Source organism: Mixophyes fleayi, chromosome 6 (assembly GCF_038048845.1).
Source record: "Mixophyes fleayi isolate aMixFle1 chromosome 6, aMixFle1.hap1, whole genome shotgun sequence".
Taxonomy (NCBI): domain Eukaryota; kingdom Metazoa; phylum Chordata; class Amphibia; order Anura; family Limnodynastidae; genus Mixophyes; species Mixophyes fleayi.
In genome coordinates, this window is record NC_134407.1 from 104,838,874 (window position 1) to 104,864,151 (window position 25,278).

At 39.7% G+C, this 25,278-nt stretch overlaps 1 protein-coding gene across 2 annotated transcripts; it reads right to left on the reverse strand.

The window, feature by feature from the left end:
* Positions 1-1,865: 1,865 nt before the first annotated feature.
* LOC142161478 (uncharacterized) lies at positions 1,866-24,475 on the reverse strand. Of its 2 annotated transcripts, XM_075217146.1 has the most exons (7): positions 24,341-24,475; positions 17,606-17,644; positions 13,105-13,169; positions 5,450-5,555; positions 5,247-5,362; positions 3,603-3,717; positions 1,866-2,159 (listed from the first exon to the last, which is right to left on the reverse strand). In XM_075217146.1, exons 1-7 carry the CDS (start codon positions 24,399-24,401, stop codon positions 1,978-1,980), a joined length of 684 nt encoding a protein of 227 aa, XP_075073247.1. In that variant the 5' UTR covers positions 24,402-24,475; the 3' UTR covers positions 1,866-1,977. The 2 variants fall into 2 exon arrangements, with proteins under 2 accessions (XP_075073247.1, XP_075073248.1); XM_075217147.1 differs by lacking the exons at positions 17,606-17,644; positions 24,341-24,475 and adding an exon at positions 5,971-6,137.
* Between the last annotated feature and the right edge of the window lie 803 nt (positions 24,476-25,278).

The window sequence follows — 25,278 nt, forward strand, 5'->3', positions numbered from 1 at the left end:
TCCCTTGAGACTCCTAGGTGTTTCCTGTGTTCTGCTCGTGTAATCGGTTTTGCTGTGGACAAGTCCTCTCTGCTCATCCGTGGTGAACTTGCCCGCTACAGACTACCTCTACTCCGCTGCATGCCTACACCTGGACTAGCCTTATCTGCTCTTCTGTGGTAAACGTGCCCGCTATAGACTGCTTGCCATTCCGCTGCATACCTGCACCTGGACAAGCCTGCTCTGCTCATCAGTGGTAACGTACCCGCCACAGACTATTCGCTATTCAGCTGCTTGCCTGCATTTGGACAAGTCTCCCTTGCTCAACAGTGGTATACTTGCCGCTACAGACTACCTGCTATTCCGCCACCTACCTGCACCTGGACAAGTCTTCCCATCACCGCAGTGGTACAACTTGCTATCCGCAGACCACTGACGCTCCCGCTACTCTCAGAAAGTGTGGACTATATAAACATATTCTTTTTCTAGCCCCCTGGTTCCCCATATTTGTCAAACATATTTAAACTTGTATATTTTGTATTTGTCAGCAGTTAATATGTCTGGCAGCATGATGTTCCTATCTTGTGTATACAAGCAGACTAGTCCATTGTTTAAGTCTATGCAAAGGATTATTGTCCACCAAATTCTTGTATGAAGGTAAATCACACCAGGGGGTCTTTTGTCTTTGTTTAGCTGTGTGTCTGTGTGTGTTAGCATAGGGAAAAGGTCAACAGATGACTACATTATATATTTAAATGTAATGTCTGTAGGTTGTGTCCTCATTTGTTTACACAACTTCTACTGTATAACCACAGAACAATAACTGCCCCAAATTATCTCAAGAGTGGTTCATCTGCTATCCCTTTGTCTGCATGTTTACCTGTGAAAAGGTACACAGAAAAGGACCAATCAGGCAGGTACTGAAACTCCCGAGGTCATTTATGCCTTTAATAGAGGGCTCCAGAGAGCAGCATATGGGCAATCACTACCCAGTGATAGCTGAAGTCAGGCTGGCGTTGAGGCCTCGGTCTCTGCCCTGACAAGAAAGGGACAGTCGGTGCTTGGAATACTGCCTTTGTCCTGATCTACTCTCTCTAGGTCTTGGGGAGCTGTTTGTCCGCCAAAAGCAGAGAGCCAGTGACTCAGGACCGCTGCCTTGCTGGCAGCCAGGAGAAGTTTGGATAGACGGCACCCCCTGAGAGTGCTGTTTGGTGCTACAATTTTGTTAAATAAACCTATTTGTTTTATTTGCGATATTTGCCTGGATGATTTTGAACCTTGGATAGGTACCAGGTAGGCCAGCTGTGCATTAAACCCAGTATCATTACACCATTTAAAGCTTTATTGTACAGAAAAAAAAGTATTATTATAAACTGATGACAATCATAATTATATCTAGTAGTTATTAGTGGCATCTAATATTATGGGGCAGCACGATAGCGTAATGGTTAGCACTTATGCCTTACAGCACTGGGGTCATGAGTTCAATTCCCGACCATGGCCTTATCTGTGAGGAGTTTGTATGTTCTCCCCGTTTTTGCGTGGGTTTCCTCCGGGTGCTCCGGTTTCCTCCCACACTCCAAAAACATACTGATAGGTTAATTGGCTGCTAACAAATTGGCACTAGTCTGTCTGTCTCTGTCTGTGTGTGTTAGGGAATTTAGACTGTAAGCCTCAATGGGGCAGGGACTGATGTAAGTGAGTTCTCTGTACAGCGCTGCGGAATCAGTGGCGCTATATAAATTAATGATGATGATGATTCATGACACTAATTAACTGTACACCAGATAGAGCTTTGTGTTTTTTATATATCACTGCCAGAGAAACAGATTTTTAATCCTCCAATACATGTTGGATAAACTGGCTAGATGGTAGAGGGCATGATATTTGTAGGCTGCAATGATTTTATTATAATTTTGCATTAATCCATTTCTGATCCTTATTGAATATCTGAATCTTGAGATAGAGCAGCCTTCTGTTCTAGCTTTTAACATTTTATCAGTCTCCGCAAACAACAAAATCCAAGTCGTTCTTGTGATTTTTGTTTATGCCATTTTTTTCCAGTTCCTTTATGAATTCATCTATATATTTTTGTTCTGTTTTCTTCCTACTGACAACTTTTTGACACTTTTCGGTCTTGAAATAGCCTGATGATTCTCCACTCACTTCATCTTTTGAAGCTGAAATTAAAACATTTATTAACACATATTAATGATTTGATACCACCTCTAATTTATAGATTTATAAAATTTGTCATGAAATGGACTAAGTCAAATGAAGACCCAGTTTTCCAAAATTGGTTCAATTAATTGAGATTGTGCATATAAAAGAGAAAGCATTATTTTTATACAGGGCACTCTTTCCAAGTGGGAATGCTTTAGAAAATATTGATTTTATTTTAAAAACTGGAGAAAGATCCATGTAGAGAACTTCATAGTCCAATTATATTTTAAAAAAAGCACTTAGAACATTTCCAAACTTAACATTAATTACATGCACAATATCATATCTTTATTGTTTATTGTGAATCTATTGGAACTAAAAGGCCAAATTTTAAATTTATAGGGTGTCAGTCCAAGATATATCCGATTTTCACACCATATATTTAGACCTCCTTCATAATAATATGGTGTTATGCAATGAATTTACAATCCATTTACTGGATATATTTGCTGAGTGATATAATATTTCAGATATATATTTATCTAATTAGATAATACATTTTGAGCTTTATGGGTTGTTTTCTATAGATAAAGTTAAAGCATACTTGAAGAGTAGGCAAAGCTCCTTCATTTGCCGAAATTCACGCCTGTGAATGGAGGGGGCGGGGCTTAATTGCGTCATTAAGCCCTGTCCACTCCATTCAGTGCCGTGAATTTCGCCTTTTTTCCTACCCCAGGTCACATGACTTCTCCCCCGGATCTCCCGGGGGAGAAATCTTAAAAGTTGGCATGTGTGAGTTAAAGTAAAAATCATAATAGGGAGTTCAGAATTTATAACTTATAACTGAGCTTATTTTCTTCTCATCCATCGTATGGAGGGGGTTTGTAAGTCTTATTCCATCTGTTTTCACAAGATTAAATCTTTCTGACTTTTATTGTGACATATGAGTGTTGTATTCTTCAACATTACTCAATATGTATGCACTTTGTTTAGTGGCTCACTAATTAAATTTTTACCCCAAAAATAATAATAACAGATTATATGTATATTTTTTTCAGTATGATGATAAATATAGACATAAATGTAGCACAAGTTGCTCAATGAATTTATAAGTAGAACAGGGGTGTTGAAAGAGCAGGGTTAACTTAGAATAAACATTTAGACGAGTTCTGCACCAATGTTATTTGTTTCCAACAGTCACACATATACAATGTAATCAATCAATTTATCAGTAGCAAAATATTCTTCAAAGGATGGGGTTAACTGTTAAACATAAAAAATAGGATACCGATACACCCAAATGACACCAGCAAAAAAGAAAAAAAAACGACTAATAAGAAGACATAAATCTCAGTTGCATGCATTTTCAAATATTTGGTAACCCACCCAACACATGATAAACACATATGACTTTATTTGTTTTACAATATGTATGATTATTGTCAGAGCAATGCATTTACCGATACATTCCGCTAGTCTGGATCCACCAATATACTGAGATGACCAAGAAAAGCCATTTTGACTCCCGCATTTCTCATACAACCTGCTCCTCCTCAGAAAGGCAAAATCATAGCCCTAAAAGAAAAAAACAACATGCATTGTAAATACTGTAGCATTCTTGAGATTATGGCAGCTATACATAGCTACACTATATGGACAAAAGTATTTGGCCACAACTGTTAAATATTGAATTGAGGTGTTTCAATCAGAACCACCGTCAGAGGTGTATAAAATCAAGCACCCTACCGTGCGGTCTCCATTTGCAAACATTTGTGATAAAAAATGGATAGTTCTGAAGAACTCAGTGACTTCAAGCCTGGTACTGTGATGGGATGCCACCTTCTACACTAAGGCGGTTTGTGAAATTTCATTTCTGCTGGATATTCCACAGTCAACTGTAAGTGATATTATTAGAAAGTAGAAGCATTTAGGAACAACAGCAGCTCAGCCTTGAAGCTGAAGACCACGTAAAATCACAGAGCAGGGTCAAAGACTGCTAGTGCATGGTGTATAACAGTCGCTAACAATCTGCTAATTCTATAGCTGAAGAGTTCCGAACTTCCACTGGCATTAATGTAAGCGCAAAAACTGTGCGACAGGAGCTTAATCGAAAGGGTTTCCATGGCCGAGCAACTCCATGCAAGCCTCACATTAGCAGAGACCAATGCCAAGCATCGGTTGGAGTGCTGTAAAGCACACCGACACTGGACTGTGGAGCAGTGGAAACGTGTGCTGTGGAGGGATGAATCATGCTTCTCTGTTTGGCAGTCAGATAGGCGAGTTTCGGTTTGGCAGATGCCGGGAGAATGTTACCTGCACTATGCCAACTGTGAAGTTTGGTGGAGGAGGAATAATGGTATGGGGCTGTTTTTTATTGTTTGGGCTAGGCCCCTTAATGCTTCAGCATACCAAGTCATTTTGGACAAAGATATACTTCCGACTGTGGCAACAGTTTGGGGAAGGCCCTTTTCTATTCCAAAATGACTGTGCTCCAGTGCACAATGCAAGGACTGCAATGACATGGTTTTATGAGTTTAGTGTGGAAGAACTTGACTGGCCCACACAGAGTCCTGACCACAACCCCATCGAACACCTTTGGGATTAACTGGAAAGGAGATTGTGAGCTAGGCCTTCTTGTCCAACATCAGTGACCTTATAAATGCTCTACAAAATGAATGGGAATAAATTCCCACATAAACACTCCAACTTCTTGTGGAAAGCCTTCCATGAAGAGTGGAAGCTGTTTTCACTGCAAAAGGGGTACAAACTCCATATTAAGTATATGTATTTGAATATAATGTCATTACAGTCCCTGTTGGTGTAATGGTCAGGCATTCGAAAACTTTTGTCCATATAGTGTATATATAGGGTGGTTGATAAAAAAGTAAACAGACAAAAAATAAGGTTGTATCATCAGAACAAATTACATTGCTGTACTCCAGGTTTCATAAGACTTCTGTGTCTCTTTATGTGTATTGACTCTTAACTTCCTACACTAAAAAAATATTTATATTAACCAGAATGTAAATACAATTTTCTGTCAATAGCTCATTACTTTCATGAGTACAAAAAGTTTTACTTGTAAAGCAACATAAATGTTATACCTGATTACACATTGGTTTGCAGTAGTAGATGCTGTCAAAATAAGCACACACCAAACCACCATTTTTGGGTACTAGTGGCATCTTGCAGTTGGTTGAACTCAAAATCTTCTCATACACTTTCAACAATAATAACATAAAATTATTTCAGTAATCAACTTCTTAGTAAATAATAAGTGTATTTTATTTTACCTAAATAACTCTACCTTTGGACTGATGCTCTTTATACGTAGAAAGTGCTTCTTCAATGGTTAAGATTAGTGAATTAATTTGTGAACGGGTCAGGTTGGTAATATCAGTATCAATGCAGTCCTTAAAGAGAATACCCATTGATTACAAATAATTCTAGTTAACAGATTTCTATTAAGGGCACTTCCACTTACAAACAAGTATCTAATAACTTTATTAGGCAAAGGTATACATATTTGCCAACACAACATGTTACATCTTAAGTTTAATTTAGAAGACATCACTGGAACCTCTGGAAGAGAAAATAACCGTGGCACTCACATCATTTGCTCAAAAATTCAACTATGTGCCACTTGGACCCCCACTTGTCACAAAATGTCTCTTCATGCACTCAGATCTCCACAAACCCTCAGATCCCACATGTACGCTGAAATTCCCCCACATGCCCCATATGCTGTTCAGATCTTCACAAATGCCGCTATCAACCTCCTCACATACTCTCACTCATCGGCTAAGTTACAGCCTAAAAATGAATTACCGTCACAGCCGGAAGCTGCAGAGAAATGAGGGAGACTATGTGTTGCAAAATACACTGCATTCACTACGCCTTCTCCTCCAACTTGTCTGGTGTGCTGTGTCAACACCCTGCGTTGTGCAGGAGGTCACGTGATGCAGAAGCCTTCTGCTCTTTTTCAGTGTTATTATCTGTTTTATGACATAATGCAGAGAATAAGTTAGAGCAAGGGTGGGGGCTGCAAGTCTCCTCTTTGGATTCATGAATTAGCTGCTCCAACCATGTTTAGTTTGCACTGGGTTAACATTTGCAGAGATGGTAACACAAGTTCAAAGACTGTATCCCGTAGAAATAACTTACTGAAGATATTTATTTCAGTTAGGGGCATAGTGCACTGCTGTATATAATTGCAATTGTACAGATGTTTGATACTGGTTTGTATTTTTGTATTGAAAATGTAGTGATATTCCATGTAGGAGGAAATTTGTTTTTGTAACTCCTGAAGTCAGTCTAATCATGCTAATTAAGTTTTTTCTTCTCAGAAGTGACAACATATCAATTTTGGCTGAATGCACATCAGGAAGACATTATCTTTCTTTCCTGTGTAGCTTTTCATCCTGTATCTTAGAACCTGTCTGAATAATGCAACAAGTAAGAAATTTAAAAAGTCACAGATTGATGTGAATTGTGTTAAGCTAAATTGTGTTAAATGCAAGATTAGAGACTATATTACATCCTGATGGTAAACATTCAATGTAATATCTCAGACGTTGTGGTGCCAGCTCGGAAGGGGGCTTGGTTACCCCCTGCCAACATATGTGTAAGGATCTGCATAAAAAGAGCCCTGTTCGATCATGTTATGTTCGCATACCATCTAAGTTTCTGGAGATCACTAGTACCTCAAACTAGCGTGTAAAGGTCATTGACAGGACTATTGAGAAATAAACCATCACTGCTTGAAGATTCTGCCTGAGACTATTACCTGCTCTATCCTGTGACCATCAGATAAGAGCTTACACTCTAATCTGTTCCCTGGCTATCCTGTGTTGAACCCAACTTCTCTGCAACAACACTTTTGCCCACTATCCAGCATTTCTGATTCATAGTAAGCGGTCAGTAGGTACCAGTCATCCCACAGAAAAGAGGCACTGCAGCAGCTATACCAGCTACCCAGAAGTAAGCAGTTCTAGGCTATTGGTGTTCTAGGCTATCCACGCCCCCCTTCTTGGGCCCCGTCATTTTCGGATCCTCCCTCCCCCTTCCCCGCCCTCTCTAGCTGTGCATTGAGCGTACTGAGTTGCTGTGTTTACTGTACTGTGCTGTCTCCCATTGTATTGTGATTTTGTTTGTCTCTGTACGGCGCTGCGGATGCCTTGTAGCGCCTTATAAATAAATATTAATAATAATAATAATAATAATAGGCTCCGTTGAAGGAGCCTAGTGGTGGCAGACTAAATCTCATACAACTATTGCGCAGATTGCATTTGCAATTCGGCGAGTGTCTGGTGGCAGGTGACACCAGGAACAGTGGTCAGTAATAGTTGGTTATGACGGTGACAAAGCAATCCAGATAAACTGTGCAGAAAGAACATCCCTTCATTCTTCTGTCCCCAACAGACCAGGTGGTCAAGTAAACAAAACAGTATGTTTGTATCTGCGCTTCCTAATGTAGGTTGAACAACTGCCAGTAGGGTTGATGAAAACAGGGGGGATCAGGAATACTTAACAAATCTGAATTGGAATACCTTACAATAAAACATTCAAGACTGCCTGTTATTTATCAGCTACCAAAGATCCAGAAATTTCTCACAAACCCACCAGGGATTAATTCCCTTACTTCCAACTTGTCCAGTTATATTGATTGTTTTTCCTGCAGCCATTTTCACGCACCAGTGTAGCTATCTGAGGGATACAGGACACACTTTAAAAATTCTTAAGGTTATACAGTGGCAAGAAAGATTCATAATCATGACGTGTGATGTAACATCTCTTTACACTATCATTGATCAGAATATAGGATGTGATCATGTCAAAGCCATTTTAGAAAAGGAATCTGACCTGCCAGCAGAACAAGTTGACTTCCTGCTCAAGAGCATAAGGTTTGTTTTACAGCATAACTACTTCTGGTGCAATGGTGGGTAACAAACATGTTAGCGGGACTGCTATGGGCGCAAAATTTGCGCCTAGTTACGTGGACCTGTTTATGGCCCACTGGGAAGATTTGTGTATCTGGAATAACAATCCTTTTGGTGACTATATCCTAAAATGGTACCGGTATATAGACAATGTCATCTGTGTCTGGACTGCTGCCAAAAATGAACTAGACTCATTTTAATAGTACATCAATAGTAATGTCCTAACCATGCAAATTACATCCACCTGGAGTACAGAAAGGGACGCATTTTTAGACCATGAAGTATATATCCAAAACAACAAGCTTGAGATCAGGATGTTTTTAAGGAAGTAGATTGTAATTCCTATATCCCCTCCACTATCAGTCACCACAGAAAATGGCTGGACAACATCCCGAAAGGTCAATTCACCAGAATTAGACGGAATTGTTCCAGCATACAGCATTATGAGACACAATCCGTCACACTCAAAAAGAGATTCTCTGAATGTAACTATAACCACATTCTGATAGAGGAGGCATACCTTGAAATCAAATATACAGACAGGGAACATCTTCTTACAAATGAGAATAAGAAATCCCAACAAAATTGGATCAGTCTCCCCATTATCACTAGATATAGCCGAGACTCCGGGAGATTTGAGGGCATTAGCAAGAAGCATTGAGGCATCATTTTGGGGGATACAAGGCTCAAAGAGTTCCTTTCCAAGAATCCGAGATTCATTTATAAGTCAGCTAATAGACTGAAGAATCACCTAGGAAAGAGTACCATTGCCCCAAGTATCTCAGGTCATAAGAGCATCTGGCTTAAGGAAAATGCAGGTGGTCCCTACTATTGTAACTGATGTCATGCCTGTAAAATTGGTGTCAAAATAGGAACCAAACCAATACAGACTTTCAGGTCAAATACTACCGGTGAAACATATATCATTAGAAATAAGCTGTCCTGCGACACTACGGAGGTTATCTTTTAGAATGCCCTTGTGGAAAATATATCGGCAGGACCATCAGGAAATTACATATAAGGGTGTCCGAACATCACAGGAACATAAAAAATTAGTTTGAGGATATAGTGTCTCCGAATACTTTAAGGAACATCATAATCATGACACCTATTTGCTTAATTTTCTTTCCATCTGTAAGGTGAACAGATCCTGGAGGGGGAGGGGAGATTATATTGGTCAGATTTGTTGTAGAGAAACCAAGTGGACCTTTCACCTAGGGACCCTGGTATCTCACGGGATGAACATAGACTTTGAATTGGGTACCTTTTTGTGATTAGTTCCAACTTCGTCTCTATGCCCCTGCTGTCAATATTATCTCTGTTATATGCCATGTACTTATGTTATGTACATATTCACGTGTTTGTCTTTTTTATTTTTACTCATTTTATTTAAGTTTGATTTTTATTTTCTCTTTTTAAGAGGATATTGATGTATCCTAAAGGACTCTCTCTTCTTTTTTTCCCTCAATTGTTATACAAAGGATTGCTTACTGCCCCTTTTGCCTATGGGCCACACCTCTTGACCAATGGACACCTTTCAAGTCTGCTCTAATCAGAGCTATGCATTTATCTGGATCTACCCATATATATTGGACTGACTTTACTGTCACTTTACATATCCTGAGAATGGTGATTATATATATGTTGCTCTTATACTCCTTGGTATTTTATCGTCGCTCTAAAGTGTGTCGGCATTCTCAGGGACAAAAGTTTATACCACACCCCCTGAGGAAGCCTGGTAGGGCAAAACTTGTTGGTTTATCGCTATTGCACATTAAATCTCCATATTAAAAGTTTTTGGGAACGTTCTATTACTATTGACCACCTCGTGAAATAGTGCTTAGGAGTCTCAAGTTGGGACGCATGCTCAGTGCACTATTGTGGCCATGATACAAGAAACTGTTATCTGCATTTCCGGCAGGTGAAACACACTCACTGGCAACCTACATGAACCTCTACCTGTGGGCGGAAGGGACCAGAGAGACCTAGAAACCCAGACAATTACACCTCAGAGGGTAAAGTCATTTGCCCGCCACGTCGTCCCGCTACCACCACCATCGATCAAGTAAGATTTTGTTTTACCTATATGGCGTCTTACAGACTTGCATAATGGCAATGGATGATTAATGGACAGTGTACCCAGCTGGATGCTCTCTATGTTATTATTCGCCTTTGACTTTTGCCATTTAGCTACGCGGCACTACTAGGATTTGCCTGCTCGAATTCTGTGACTTTTATGTCCATTCCCAGGAGGGATGTTTCTACTACCTATTGACTACTGGACACCCCATATGACTCGTTTTTGAGTATATACATCATAGCTGCCTACTCTCCTGGAATGTCTGGGAGACTCCTGAATTTTTGGGACTTCTACCAAACTCCTGGGAGAGCAGGGCAACCTCCCACATCCAGCTCTCCTCGCTGGTGAAGTGGGTGGGGACGAGGCTAATTGCGTCATCCTGGCCCCTTGCCCCTTGCTGTTATAGGCTGAAATTATCAAAGATCAGCAGGGGCGAGGCCTAACGACACAATTCACGTGGCCATGCCCCCATGAAGGATCTTTCTCCTGGAAAGCTTGCTGAAAAAAGTCAGCAAGTATGATATAGGTATATACAGTTTATTTTTTATTTGTTTGTTGTGTTTTTTGTTTTTTGTTTTTGTGTTTTGGTTTGAGTTACTATTTTAGGTGCACTGTACATAGCTTTACCAATACACTATATTGTTTTATACCCATTATTTGTGCCTACATTCATATAATATAATTTAGTCTTGGGTATTGGTTCTCTCAATTAACCATTATCTACCTCCATCTTGCTCTACTACCTTTAATTTAGCTATTTTTACACCTTGGGTGTCACGAGCCGCGGCGGTATTCACAGCCGCCGCGGCTCGCTTCTGGCTCCCTCTGGCGTCCCGGCCGTCACCCTGACGACCGGGACGTCATTTCCTCCCTCTGCCCGGCCGTCGCCAAGGCAACGGCCAGACGCTACCACACAAGCGCTGCGTCCCGGCGGTGCTGGTAGCCGGGCGCATGCGCAGAGCAGGCAGCCGGTGGGCTGATTTCATTAGCATTAACAGGCATTAGCCTGCAACTGTGTAGGTCAGGGGCAAGCCTTGATTGGCTCTGCTAGATACTAGGAAATTAACCTGCAGGAGTGTGTTCAACTGCTGATTGGTCTGTGTCTGTATTTAAGGCAATGAGGTTTGCTGCCTCATTGCCGGTTATAGCTTCTGTGCTCCAGTCTGCTGACCTGCTTGTTCCAGTTCCTGTATCCTGTATCTACGTATTGACTTCCCGTGTATGACCCTTGGCTTCGTATTGGACTTCGCTTGTGTTTCCTGTGACCCTGATCCTTGGCTTGTTTACCCGTTCTGCTACTTTGCCTGTGACCTCTGACCTCAGCTTGTTCATTGTTACTGCTACCTGCTGCCGGCCTTTGACCTCTGCGTGGACCTGACTCTTCTTGCCTGGGTTCTCCCCAGCCGGTACACACTTCACGACCCTCTGTCAGTCTGCAGCCCAGTCTGTCCCCACCATCAGGGGCTCCAGTGAACACCTGACTGGCAGAGTAGACTGCAGGTTGTGTTGTGCCGGCTGGAGGGGTTCCTAACATTGGGAATCTTTGTTTGTAGGTGGCAAAGTAAGTGAATCCAGTCACATTTAGTTTTATAGTCATTCTACTATTGTACTTATGAACTGCTTACTGACATTTACAGGAATACATGTCTGCAACAAACAACAAGATATAAAACCAATTTCTAAGAACATTAAGCATACTCATTAAATGGGTTTGACCTGAAAACAGCAAAATAGTACATAGTCACTAAAACTGTATCACTGAGGCCATCTTTGTGAAGTGCTAATTTAATCAGGAGGCCAAAAGCTCAAAGGAAGATGTCACTGTGGGGGTCTGCACCAGTGGAATATGGGTGCTACATAAGTCTCTGTATCAAATGAGAAAATATCCTATAATTGTGCATAGTGTAGGGGAAAGCATATGTTAGACGTAATATTATTTTATCTCTCTGTACAGGCTATGAGCAATCTGGCTCTCAGTCTGGATCCAACATGAATTATACACATCTCCCACTCATTTCATACCCATTCCTTGGTCTTAAGCTATGCCTCAAACCAACTGTATTGTAAGATTATCATATTTCAATCAGGATAACAAGAGGGCTCTGAGATAAAATGCAGAGATTATATGAAAGAGAAGACAAACAATGGCAACTGTACAAAATGGTAACTTACACTTTCATAAAAACTAGGTAAAGTAATGTAACAAGAATATTTTTATATCCAGTATTCATATCATAATATTTACATTAGACAAATTCATATGGACTTTAAATGATATATAATATTGTTATCAACAACACTTTTTAAGAAATAGCTAATGCCTTTCATTTTATAGCTCAGTTCATTGTAATATCATGGGGTTTATTCAGATTGTCATAAAAGACTGTACCCACTTCATAAGAAATCCCACAGGCTACATACTTATGTAAGGGAAAGCTGTCATTTTGTGACCGATGCAGCTGTGAGAAAAACATTATTATCCATGGATATCAAAAAAGAAGCACCACATATTGCAGCATTATCATGAGTATTAGAAGACTCTAAAATCTTTATAAAACTAATACACTATAGTTTGATAGCAGTATCCTTCAGACACAAGGGTAATCTTGTAATACTCAGACAGAAGAGATCTAAAAATTTATGGCAACATATCACCTTTTTAAAAGAGAATCTGCATAAACTTTCAAGTACTATAAACAGTGGGGGTGATTTATGAAAACTGGTTCATAGGAAAAGCACATTTTAGCCATCGAAAACAATCAGATTTTTTGTAGCACAGTGTAAAAATGAAAGCATCACCACCATTTCTTTTTGTGCTAGTTTTTATAATTATGTCCTTTATTTTATTAATTTATTTTGTTACAAATAATTCCTTCATCTACTTTTACAGTGAATAATTCCTCCAACTCCAGTTAACTTCTTTTGAATTTAAACATATTTTACCTTTGTTTTCTTTGCCAGAGATCCATAAGAGCCATCTTTGGTATTGTTCTTGTCTTTGGCTAAGTCTGGATGAGAAAGAAACACACTTTTTTGTTGACCTACCTAATACTATTCATAATGAAAGTTAACCTATCGAACTGGGTCTAGTTTTCACCTTTGGGTTTAGTCTTCAGCTGTATTTCCCGGAGAGCACTAGGTGCTCACTGACACTCTGATGTCTTGTGTGTGATAGTGTAGGTATATATGATTAGTATAGGTTTATATGAAAACTGGTGCATATACAAATATATTAGAGAAGAATCCCGAGAAGTAATTCTGGTAAACTAGGTATACTATGATTAAGAAATAGGTATGCAGGGGCGCACGCAGGGGGGGTTTCTGGCTCTCCAAAGACCCCTACCTCCGCTAAAAAAGTGCCCTACATAGTGGCACTGTACTATACAGCAGCCGCGGCGCTGTCAATGAAGCATCCGCGGTGGTGCTGTATTGTATACAGCACCGCCACGGATGCTTCTTTGACAACGACGCAGCTGCTGTATAGAACAGTGCTGCCGAAACAGAGCTGCTGCTGCGCCCCTGGAATACTATGATTAAGACATAGGTATACTATTGTGGTGCCCCAAAATCTGAGTACCCTGGGGTGTATCTATATGTTTTTAATTTGTTAATTTAATTTGTTAATTGTTAAAAGTGTTTATAAAGATTTAAAAAAAAAAAATGTTTCTTGAGGGAGAAGTGACAGTTGGGAGTGGTTGGTGGTTGCCGGGAGTGACAGGAAGAAGGCAGTGGGGAGAGGAAAGTTCTAGACTTCTGAGGAAGAGAGATCCCTGTGTCTGCATAGACTAAGAGAGAAAAATAGGGACAGAATGAAAATCGGACAAAGTGATCTATAAGCAGTATAGAGATCTGTGACATCACACTAAACAGACTGAGCTATGTACTGAGAACAGTGTGAGAGGATAGAAAATAGAGAGGTCTGTGAATACACACAAAAGAGACTGTGCAATACAAAAGATCATCAGCTTATTTGGCGTGAAAAAGTAATTTATGGGCCCCAACCACGTGCAGCACTTCTACTAAATTCCTGTGCACAGTTCAACCCAGGACTGAGTGTAAATATGGTAACGTTACCAAATGTTTTAGTGGAATATTAATGTTAAGTGATTTACCTGAAAATTGATTTGATATTATTATATGTTAAATGCTATTGTGCTCTATGTTGATCAAATTAATATTTTGTCATTACCATTGAGTTGAAGGGGTCAGTGGCGCGGTGGGCAAATAACCAAAATTATTTTTACCGCATTATTAATAAACCCAAGTTATTTGACCAATCCTTGTCCCTCTCATTGAAGTATTTATCTCCTGACCACCTTCAGTCTCGGCCACCACATAACGAGTAAGACAAATAGCATAAAAATAAGAATAGTCAGATACAATCCAAATTCAGGACAGGTGGCCAACAGAATACTAGGGGTGACAAACTGTTGCTAAGGTAAGTGGCAGATAAGGATAAATAGTAACAAACAGTGGTTAAGGCTGGCAGCAGGCAAAAGTAGTCAAAAAAGGGTCAATAGCAAGCAAAACTTAAAAAAACACACACACACACACACATATATATAGATAATATATATATATATATATATATATATATATATATATATATATATATATATATAGATAGATAGGTATGTAGAGCTATATATATGAAAGCACAGTGCTTCAACCTTTCATCCTAAGCCCTTTAAACTCTGAGAAACTATTTAGTGTGTTGGAAAGATAGTTTTCCAATAAGTTAAGCTTAAATAAGAGCTAGTTTAAGGGTCTCTGGAGTGAATGGAGGAGAGAAGCCTCCATTCCTGAGGGCCAGTTCGGAATCTTTTGGTCTCCCAGGTGTCCATTTTCCTGGGAATAAATGTTGTAGCCATTAAAGTTAAATAGGCAGACAATCTAATACTATTAAATAGAGTCCTTTTTATTAATTTACATGATCATGGGCCATCTGACTAAGCAGATCAGAATGGTAACAATAATATATTTGTCAGTATGTTTTAAGCAATCATCTTGGCACCCTTAGCTTGGCATTTGCACTGATTGGATAACTATTAATTCCGTGCACCTCTACTCAAAGAAAATGCCTCCTTAACTACAGTTTGTTTAAAATATGCCTTGCCTGTGGATTTAGAGACAACGATTCTCTTATCAATGTTTTCTAAATAATCACTAGAACAGACCACTACGGCCTTGGGCAAAAGGGCACATTTCCATGAAGCATAAACATTGAAGTTAAACATTTTCATTTCTTGCAAAACTTAATTTCATTAAAGCTGTAACATAAATACAATCATTGCTGCTAGAATCCATATTGTAAGCCACACTGAACATCCAAAGAATTCAACATCATAAATAAAATTATTCTAAAAATTTAAGTATTTATGTAAACTAGTGTACTACAGTGCTCCATCTTTACAGTAGGTTTAAAAAGTGTTGAAACCCTTATTGAAATAACAGGTGCTTGTGATGTAAAGTCTGAAAGAAAGATAAATCGTGTTAGACCTTTTTCCATCTTCAATGTGACCCTGCAACCAAAAATTTTAATTGAAAAACAAAAATAATTTTTTTAGGAAGTTTAAAGGCAAAATTTGCCTTTAAAGCCATTGCCGCTTTAAATTTCCCCTGCAATGTCGCCGAATAAAATAAACGCAGGTTAATACATTTACCCCCTGGACTTTGCAATTCTATCCGATTCTCCCCTGCAAAAAAATTCAGGCTCCATCATATTGTAGCTTTAATCAGGATTGAGGGCATAGTGATTAGCTCCAAATACCAATATAAGTTGGCATAAAACCTGCTGGACTCTTGTAAAAAGCTGAAGATGAAGAGGAATTTCACCTTCTAACATAATAATGATTCAAGATCCAAAGCATACATCCATGTCAACCAAGGAATCTGTTCAGAAAAGAAAGATCAAAGTCTTGGACTGACCCAGTCAGGGCCCAAACCTCAATCCCATTGAAAACTTTTGGAATGACCTAAAGAGGGTTATGCACAGTGATACTGACACAACCATGGTACACAGTGGATATTGTGCTCTTTGGGTGATCAGCTGTGTTGCCTTTGCTCCAAACATATCTTGTAGATATGGGTTGGGATAATTAAATGTATCGTTTTGGAAAATATAGATAGGCATGGATATTCTTTTTTGTTAGAAATGGCTTCTGTCTTTCCATCCTACCACATAGCCCAGACATGTGCTGAATAGACAAGTGCAGAATACGGGAGCTTGTTGTTACATTCAGAGAGTAGCCAGTTCCTGACAGAAATTCCAGCAGGCCCTTTAATGTCACTGAAGACCTCTTGGTAGCATCCCTGATGAGTTTTCCCCTTGTGCTGTCATCAGCTTTGGAGGAATGCCCTGATCTTGGCAAGTTCCCTGCTGTGCCACATTTTCTCCATTTATTGATGATAGTCTTCACAGTGTTTCATGGGACATGTTATGCCTTTGAAATTCTTTTATACCCTGCTCCTGATTGGTACCTTTCAACAAGGAGATTCTTTAGGTGTTTTGAAAGCACATTGCGGACCTTGACTATCCCAATTGGATGCAACCAAGAAAGCTCCAAGGAAAATCTACAGGAACAGTTGGCCTTTATTTGAAGTTAATCAAATTCACTTTTATTGCTCGTAGGTTTATGTTTATTACATTTGAACATGATTTTGAATGTGATTGGTTAACTTTGAACACAGGTTTTTGTATTTTTTTCCCCTTCTTGATCTTAAAAATTGTCTATTTATTTTTACGTGGACATTGTTGGTTTCAAGGACACAATAAAGGTGGAAAAAGGTCTGACATGATTTATCTTGATTTCGGGATTTACATCATCAAAACATTGGAATTTCAATAAGGGTGTGTAGAAATTTTATGTCTGCTTTATATTGCAGGATAAAACTAGCATTATAATGAGGGTGGCATTATGTAAAAAAGTATCATGTCATGCTCTTTAATGTACTTTAGTGAAGAGAATATATGTGGTGGTAAGTGAGTATGACGTTATAAAGGGGAGCGTTGTAATGAGAGTAGCACTGTGTTAGGAATAATATTCACCTTACTATAAATTATTACAAAATATTAAAAGTCACCACAGACTACCATGACCTGTATAAAAAAAGAACTCAGTTTATGGCATCACCCTGCAATATGGTGAAGCTCCTTATAATTTAATGTTGGGGTTACATTATCCAATTTATTAACATTTTCTCTGTTGGGGTGATTGTGAAATGGATTTTGATACATGTGAACTATAAGATCATATCACTGAGAGAAGATGAGTCACACAGGTATCGAAACACTGTGTGAAACAAATGGGGAAAAAATTATCCCAGTCTTTCTAATCACCCATCTTAAAAGAATGAGGTGCACGAGCATTGTCGAATGTAACACTGAGAACTACCATTATTTGACAGCAGCCCAGCTTTCACTACACACGGTTATTATATTTACCTGGTACATGATTGCTGGTCTCTTCCAAGTTATCACTTCCTAAAAGAATAAGAAAAATGCAATTTGTCTTCTCCAATACAGCGCTTTTTATTGCACAGAATTAAATGCAGTTTTCATTTGTCACCATGTTTTACCATTTGTGCTCATTATATTGCTTTTGTGCATAAAATGTGCTATTTTGTATTCTGTTTTAAACGTCAGAAATATTTATATTTGTATAGAAAGTATAGTAGGGACGTTGGGCATGATTTTGTGCAGCCACAAGGGTCAGGTTTCAATAAAGAGGAAGACAAGGCATCTGTCACAATAATGTGCTGGTTGTAACTCAGAGGATGAACCCTAGTGGATGGTGCCAGCAGAACTGTATAATAGCGTTATTGAGAAAGGTGCATTTCTGTACTGAGTACTAACAATGGTAAACTGCACTTGATCTTTTAATAGCACACTACAGATTAGAATGAAGATCAAAGTCCAAGATGTAGTATGTACTGGTAGCATGCAATGAGTTATGGAACATACAAGATCCCCGGGCAAGGATATATTGCAATGAAGTTTAAAGCCAGGTGTTTTATAAACAAAGAGTTAGAGATTATGGTCTGAATCAGTATCAAAGGACTGTCATACTGGAAACCATAAATCGTAGTCCATGTCAATGTCAAAGATCTGGTCAACTGAGATAGATTAATTACACTGTTTAGCAAAGCAAGCGTTAAATTCTAATTTTTGGGACATAAAACATGAAGGAATATCAGAGTTTGTGGTTAAGAAAAATATGAGGGTCCGGTACACTGAGGAGCTTAGAAAGCATTAGAGGAAGACACTGCTGCAAGGTAACACACAATTGTCTGGAAACACGGGGAACAGTAATGATACATAATAATAGTTACAGCCGGTGGTACTCATTTCCCCGATGGCCTAAACCCCGACAACAGTTGCCACGACAACTTGAAGACAACGCTGTCATTTCCGGCGTAATAGTAATGCCTACTGGTAGTTTGAATGACGTTCAACTAATCCTATCAGTGAATATCCCGACGCGCGAAAATTACGTCAGTCTTTGACACGACTCTTTCATTGCTCTTCTTAAGGGAGTAATGGAAGCAGCCAGCGGATGTTATATATTTGAGAAACCCTTTCACATTGTACTGGCGCCGGCTGCTTCCATTACCCCCTTAAGAAGAGCAATAACAGAGTCGCGTCAAAGGCTGACGTCATTTTCGCGCGTTGGGATATTCAATGATCACATTACTTGAACGTCAGTCAAACTACCAGTAGGCATTACTATTACGCTGGAAATTACAGCGTCGCCCTCAAGTTGCTGTGGTAACTGTTGTCGGGGTTTAGGCCTTCGGAAAAAGGTACCCCACCCGTTACAGCAGCCCACCAGCCACCAATGGGAAATAGACCCCTAGTGCTGACGTTTAACATTACAACTGAATCAATAAAAAAATTGAGGCCACACAGTGGAGGAATGGAAGTTGTGGCTCGATTACATAGAAATAATTTATTGTAGAAACTTATTTCAATTAGTGGCGCAGGCGCCAATTTATATCATTGCAAATGTACTGATTTCTGTTGCTGTGTAGTATTTCTGTATGAGAAATAGGCAAATGTTGTAAGAACTTTGATTTGTAACTTCTGAGACCAGTGGAAATCGTTTTAACGCTGCCGAGAACTCCAACAGCGTTAATACCTACCCAAAAAATCCGATTGGCTACAAAAACGACTGCAATAAAAACAGACTTACCTGCAAACCGAAGGTCCAGATGTCCGATGGCACCGACATGCTGATAGGAAGTGATGGTGAAGACACAGCTCTCTGGCACTTCAATGTCACTTCATCTCGACTTACATCTCGGTTATTCTAGGTTAATTTAGATGTAAGTCGCGATGACGTGGCACTGAATTGCCAGAGAGCTGTGTCTTCACCATCACTTTCTGTCAGCATGCCGGTGCCATCGGACAGCTGGACCTTCGGTTTGCAGGTAAGTCTGTTTTTATTGCAGTCATTTTTGTAGTCAATAGAATTTTTTGGGTAGGTATTAACTCCATCGGAATTCTCGGCAGCAATAAGCCAACCCTCTGAGACAGTATGTCATGATTTGGTTTTGTACCGTATCCAGAGGAAATTCTCATTAAGGCTAATCAGACCTCTTTCATGTGAAGTGGCTAACACTGGTTTAGCCTAAAAACACAGCAGGGGGACGTTACTTCTCTTTCCTATGAGGCCTTTTGTCCTGTGTGTTAGAACCTGTATGAACAATGTAAACAGCAAAATGATTTGGGAACTCAGAGATTGATGACAATTTTGTTAAAGTTTAAAATCGCGTTACCTCCAAGCTTGGAGGAAATATCACATCCTGATTTTAAATGGCTGATGTAAAATGTCAGACATTTTGGTGCCAGCAAAGAGTACAGGGAGGCTGGGTTACCTCCTGCTAGCATGTCTGCAAAATTGTATAAAAAGAGCACTGCTTTACCATGTAATGTATCATTATACCATCTTTACTTCTTGATGACACTAGTATCTTAAACTAGTGTATATAACTGTCCTTAATAGGACACTTGAGCTAATAAAACATCAATGCTTCAAGATCCTATTTTGACACCTACATACCTGCGGCAATTTCTGTGACCTACAGATTAGAAAAATATATCGCTTATCTGGCTGTTCTGAGGTTGGGAACCAGCATTCCAGTATCAACGGTCTGCCGCTACCTTGCTGCTCTGGCCAGTGGGATAAGCCAGAGGGAATGATATACAGCAACCCTGATCTGAAGCTCAGAGGTTAGGGGTGCCAGCCCAGGTGCCCAGCGAGGGAGAACACTAGCAGCGACAGTTACCCAGAAGGAAGCGGTTCTAGGTGCCAATGAAGAATCCTAGTTGTGGCAGCAGGCCCCTCCTACTGCGTTTTGAGGTGCACAATTTGGGATAAAGAAAAGGGACAGTGGTACGGAAAGCCCAGTCTGTCCCCAGCAACACAACAGACAGGGTGGCATAGGAGCTCCATCCTGTCAAAGAAGCATAATAGCAGCCTAAAAGTCAGAAAAGTCAGATGTACCTGTATCCCATCTGCAACTGCAGATTTTGCCACTATGGACAAACTGGGAAATAATGGTAAGATAAATTGTTATGGCATAATGTCATAATATATGATTTATTCATAGGCAGAAGATGGATTTTCCAAAGTCTTAATGGATTAATATGAATAATAGGTTAACCCTCTCTGGGCCAGAGTCATTAAGGAGAGTAAAGCATAAAAAAGAAGTAAGTTTGCATCTGGGCAAAACCATGTTGCATTGGAGGGGGGTAAATTTAAAATGTGGGAACATAATTATAGTTGGGATAGGGCATGTCCTTGATCAACTTTAAGTTTCAAAGTAAAAATAAAGCTATCAAGTATTTATGTGCTAGATGAAAAACAGCCAGTATTTAACTTATGTGCAAAATAATAAACTAATTTGCACCCCTTGCTTTGTGACATGGTTTGTCTCGGAGAACAATTACTCCTCTTTTTTGCCTTACTTTTCATAATGACTCAAGCCCTCTGTGTGTACTCTTGCCAGAGGTAGATTGGCAATGTAACCTACCCAGAAAAGTCCCGGTAAGCTGATGGCCTCAGGAGGCCGACTGGTATCTTTTTAGAGGTTTTAAAAAAAGAATTATGTGTAGCTCTCCTGACCGGGTGCCAGCAGGGGAGGGGTGCAGTGTGGTACTAGGTGGCTGGGCCCTGCTCCAGGATCAGCCACCCAGCTTAATACGGTTGTGGAACCGTCTGCTGATCTGTCCCTCCCTCCTCCTATCTGTGAGGCTGCAGAACCCGTACACAGGTCACATGGGACATGTCACATGATAGGTGCCATTCCCTGCATGAGAGAGAGAAGTCTGCAGCTGGAACAAGGTAAGCGTGTGGCTGCTAAAGTGTTTGTGTGCGTCTGAGGGGGGCTGTTAAAGTTTGTGTGTGCGGCTGCTAATGTGTGTGTGTGTGTGTGTGTGTGTGTGAGGGGTGGCTGCTAAATTGTGTGTGTGTGAGAGGGGCTGCTAAAGTGTGTGAGGGGGGCTGCTAAAGTGTGTGTGAGGGGGGCTGCTAAAGTGTGTGTGTGTGTGTGTGTGTGTGTGTGATGGGGGCAGCTAAAGTGTGTGTTTGTGGGGGGGTTGCTAAAGTGTGTGTGTGTGGGAGGGGCTGCTAAAGTGTGCATAGGGGGGCTGCTAAAGTGTGCGTGGGGGGCTGCTAAAGTGTGTGTGTGTGTGTGTGTGTGTGTGTAAGGGTCTGCTAAAGTGTGTGTGTGTGTGTGTGTGTGTGTGTGTGTGTGTGTGTGAAGGGGGGCTGCTAAACTGTGTTTGTGAGGGGGACAGCTAAAGTGTGTGTAGGTTAGGAGGGGGGCTGTTAAAGTGTGGAATGGGAGGGTTTTAATATATTGTGTGATATGAGGGAAGGGAGGGGGGCTGTCTTAATAGTACATGGGTGGGAGATAGACTACTCATTTAATGGTGGAGTTTAGGTTGGGGATAATTATTTAATGGTTGCTATTATTTGTGGGGTGGTGGTAGGGCAATTTTATTTATTGGTGGGGCAATTTAATTTAATACTGGGTCCTATTAAATTAATATGGGGTGAAGGGATCTTTAATTTAATGCTGGGGTGGTTTGAGGCTATTAATTGAATGCAGGGCTGAGTTTGGGGAGGAGGGCTATTTATTAAATGGGAATATTAATTATTTAATGCTAGGCATGTTTGTGGAAAATGGTTAATTTATTGCTGGGGCTGCTTGGGGGGAGGGAAAGAGATTTATTTATTACATGTGTATACTATTAATTTAATGTCGGGGCTGGAGGGAGGCCTAATTATTAAATGTGGGTGATATTGAATAAATGCCGGAGATGGTTGGAGTTTTTTAAGTTTCATGTACTAATTTTTTATTTACCAAATAGGACCTCCAGCATTCCAGGATCAAGACAAGCAGCAACTGATCTAAAGACACCAACAGCTACAGGGAGTGAAAGATGACAAGAACAGGTAGGAGAGAGCAGGACAGTCTGCCAACTGTTCTGAATCTGGTGGGGCAGTCCTGAATTTGGGTGACTGTATCGCTCAGCCAGGATCCGACAACAAGGACAGTTAGGAGATATGTCCTGCTTCAAACTGTACTGCTTGTGAAGGTAGAGCTGCCTGCACATAACAGTAGTACACACAGTTTTTCCTGTGTATTTGTCTTAAATGATAACCCTACTGTCTTAAGTGCCCCTAGCCCCCTGGAACCTTATTCCAGCTCTGGCAGTACTTTAATGGTTCTTGCATTGATTCCATTGCCTGCCTTCAACCTTGCACTGGTCCCATTCTCAGATCACTTTGTGGAACATATGGCAAGCCCTCATTGCACTGACAATATCATTAATCCTGCCTCCTTTGCACTTACTTTATCACCTGCAAACCCTTGGAATAGCTCTCCCCTTCACTTACTCAATTGTCTGCCAACCTCCCACGCACTGTTATTGAATCAAACCACTATCAATCACTGGGCACATTTCGGACTCATATGCAGTTCTTACAAAATAAATGTTTTCTTGCAGATGCTTGATGCATTTTTACCTTTGTGGTGATTGCACTTGATAGCCATTTACTATAAGGATAATTTTTAATGCATTTTTTGAAACACACAGTACACATTTTTATATATTAAAGAGACAGATTTGACTGGGAGTTGGAATCTCATGATGTCAGAGAAAGATGCAACAGTACAGTGAGGTGCTCATATGCTGCTCTGACAGACTGAACAAATAGGATTCTCCCAACATGTTTCGTAATAGTTAAACTTACTAAACAAAGTCAGATATATTTCTATGAACGGAATTTTGGAAGGATGTGTTAGTAGGCAGCTAAAGAAGTTTAAGCACAGAGACTCAAACCAGTCGCAGATAATGTAAAATGATTCATGTATTTTTATAACACAGGACTGGCAGCTTTTTCCCTGCATTGCTTTAGAATTAACCCACTGTGTATTTAGTCCTCACATCTAGGTTTTCCTAAATGTTACTGCAAGCGAATTCCAGTAGTTCTAAATCACGCCTACTTTTGTGTTGACCCATCTACAGTTGATTTGGACCTGCCCACATGAGGCTACTTCAAGAATTTTTCCAGGGCCACTTTAAGTTCCCAATCCGCCCCTGACTCTTGCTATGCGTTTCAGAGATACTCTTCTTCATTAGGCTAATGTAGAACACTGTAACTGACCAGTGTTGCAAGGGCAATTTAAATAGAAACCCTACATGTGTTTCAATTAATATTATGAGATCCTCAATTAGCATAATAAGACTTCATTATACAACATGTGGTCATAAACATTAAAAAAAACAGTAGTGCATATATCAGCTAAGAACATAATAAAGCAATGTATAAATATTTAACATTTATCCCTCTAAAATGCAATCAAAATTCTTACTTAAATTGAGGCTTATTTGATAACACACTGGACACAAAACAACCAATTTATTTTCTTACTTTTACTAGACAAATAACAGGTATATTCTGACTAGTTGTTATGGTCTACACACATTTGTGCACATTGCATTATGTTGTTAAATAACTGATTAGGTTTATTGAATAACAAGGTGCAAATAGTATGCACTGTTTGTTTGTTATGGGTTATAGCACATGCTGCATGGGGATATATTATTAAATATTACATATTTAGTGTAGACTTATTAAATATTAGCAATATGTAGTCAAGAACTTACCTAAAGCATGAATCGATGTCTTGAAATAAAAAGCACAAATTAAAATGATAATTTTATGCATAGTTCCTCTCTGAACCCAATCAGTCTGTGCATAAAGTACTGATCTCACCAAGATGAGGATGTGTAATGTGTCATAACATGTTATCTTTGTACTTTAGATTTGAGCTGATTGCCCAATGTTTGATATTTCAGGGAAGTGAAAGATTCCTGTAAACAAGTGTAAAAAATGCTGAGAAATGCAACCAAGAATAGGTCAAATTAGGCAAATGCAATGCCACTAATATGGGTGTCACCATTTAATCCCTGCTGCCATACTTTGCTGAACATCTTACTATAAATCCCACCTTCCTTGCCAAGTGACCAGCAGAAGGATATTAATAGTAGAGATGCTCACTGACCCACGTGTTTTGGTTTTGGTTTTGGTTTTGGATCTGGATTACTGTTGTGTTTTGGTTTGATTTTGGTTTTGCCAAGCCATCATTGCATGTTTTGGTTTTGGTTGGTTTTGTTTTGCCACTTTTGAAAAATATACAATTTTTTTGGTCTAAAATAACCTAATTTAGTGTTCCACTAGTTTCTTGGATAAGTGAGGTAATTCTAAAGCTAATAAATTATGAAAAAAACAGTTTTATCCCTGGTAGGCCGTCCTTAATGCGAACACTTGCCTGCAAATTATACAGACAAACCTTATTGTCTACCTCCTCCATCTTTGATTATTGGCAATGTAGCCATCGTCTTTGGGTGTATATTACACCCTCCACTTGTAGTTGAATAGCAGAAAAGCAGCCTGCATAGACTGTGGAATTAGAAAGTGAAAAGAAATGGACCACAGTAGTTTGGTGGCTATCTATGCCCCCCCCCCCTTCCCCGCCCTGCACTTGTAGTTGAATAGAAAAAAAGCAGCCTGCATAGACTGTGAAATTAGAAAGTAAAAATAA

Excerpts from the sequence above, each read along its gene's own strand:
- LOC142161478 (XM_075217146.1), bottom strand. The coding sequence starts at position 24,401 with ATGCATAAAATTATCATTTTAATTTGTGCTTTTTATTTCAAGACATCG. Across the intron at positions 17,645-24,340 it reads GACATCGATTCATGCTTTAG|GAAGTGATAACTTGGAAGAG; the intron begins GTAAGTTCTTGA and ends TTATTCTTTTAG. Across the intron at positions 2,160-3,602 it reads CAGACTAGCGGAATGTATCG|CTTCAAAAGATGAAGTGAGT; the intron begins GTAAATGCATTG and ends TTTTAATTTCAG.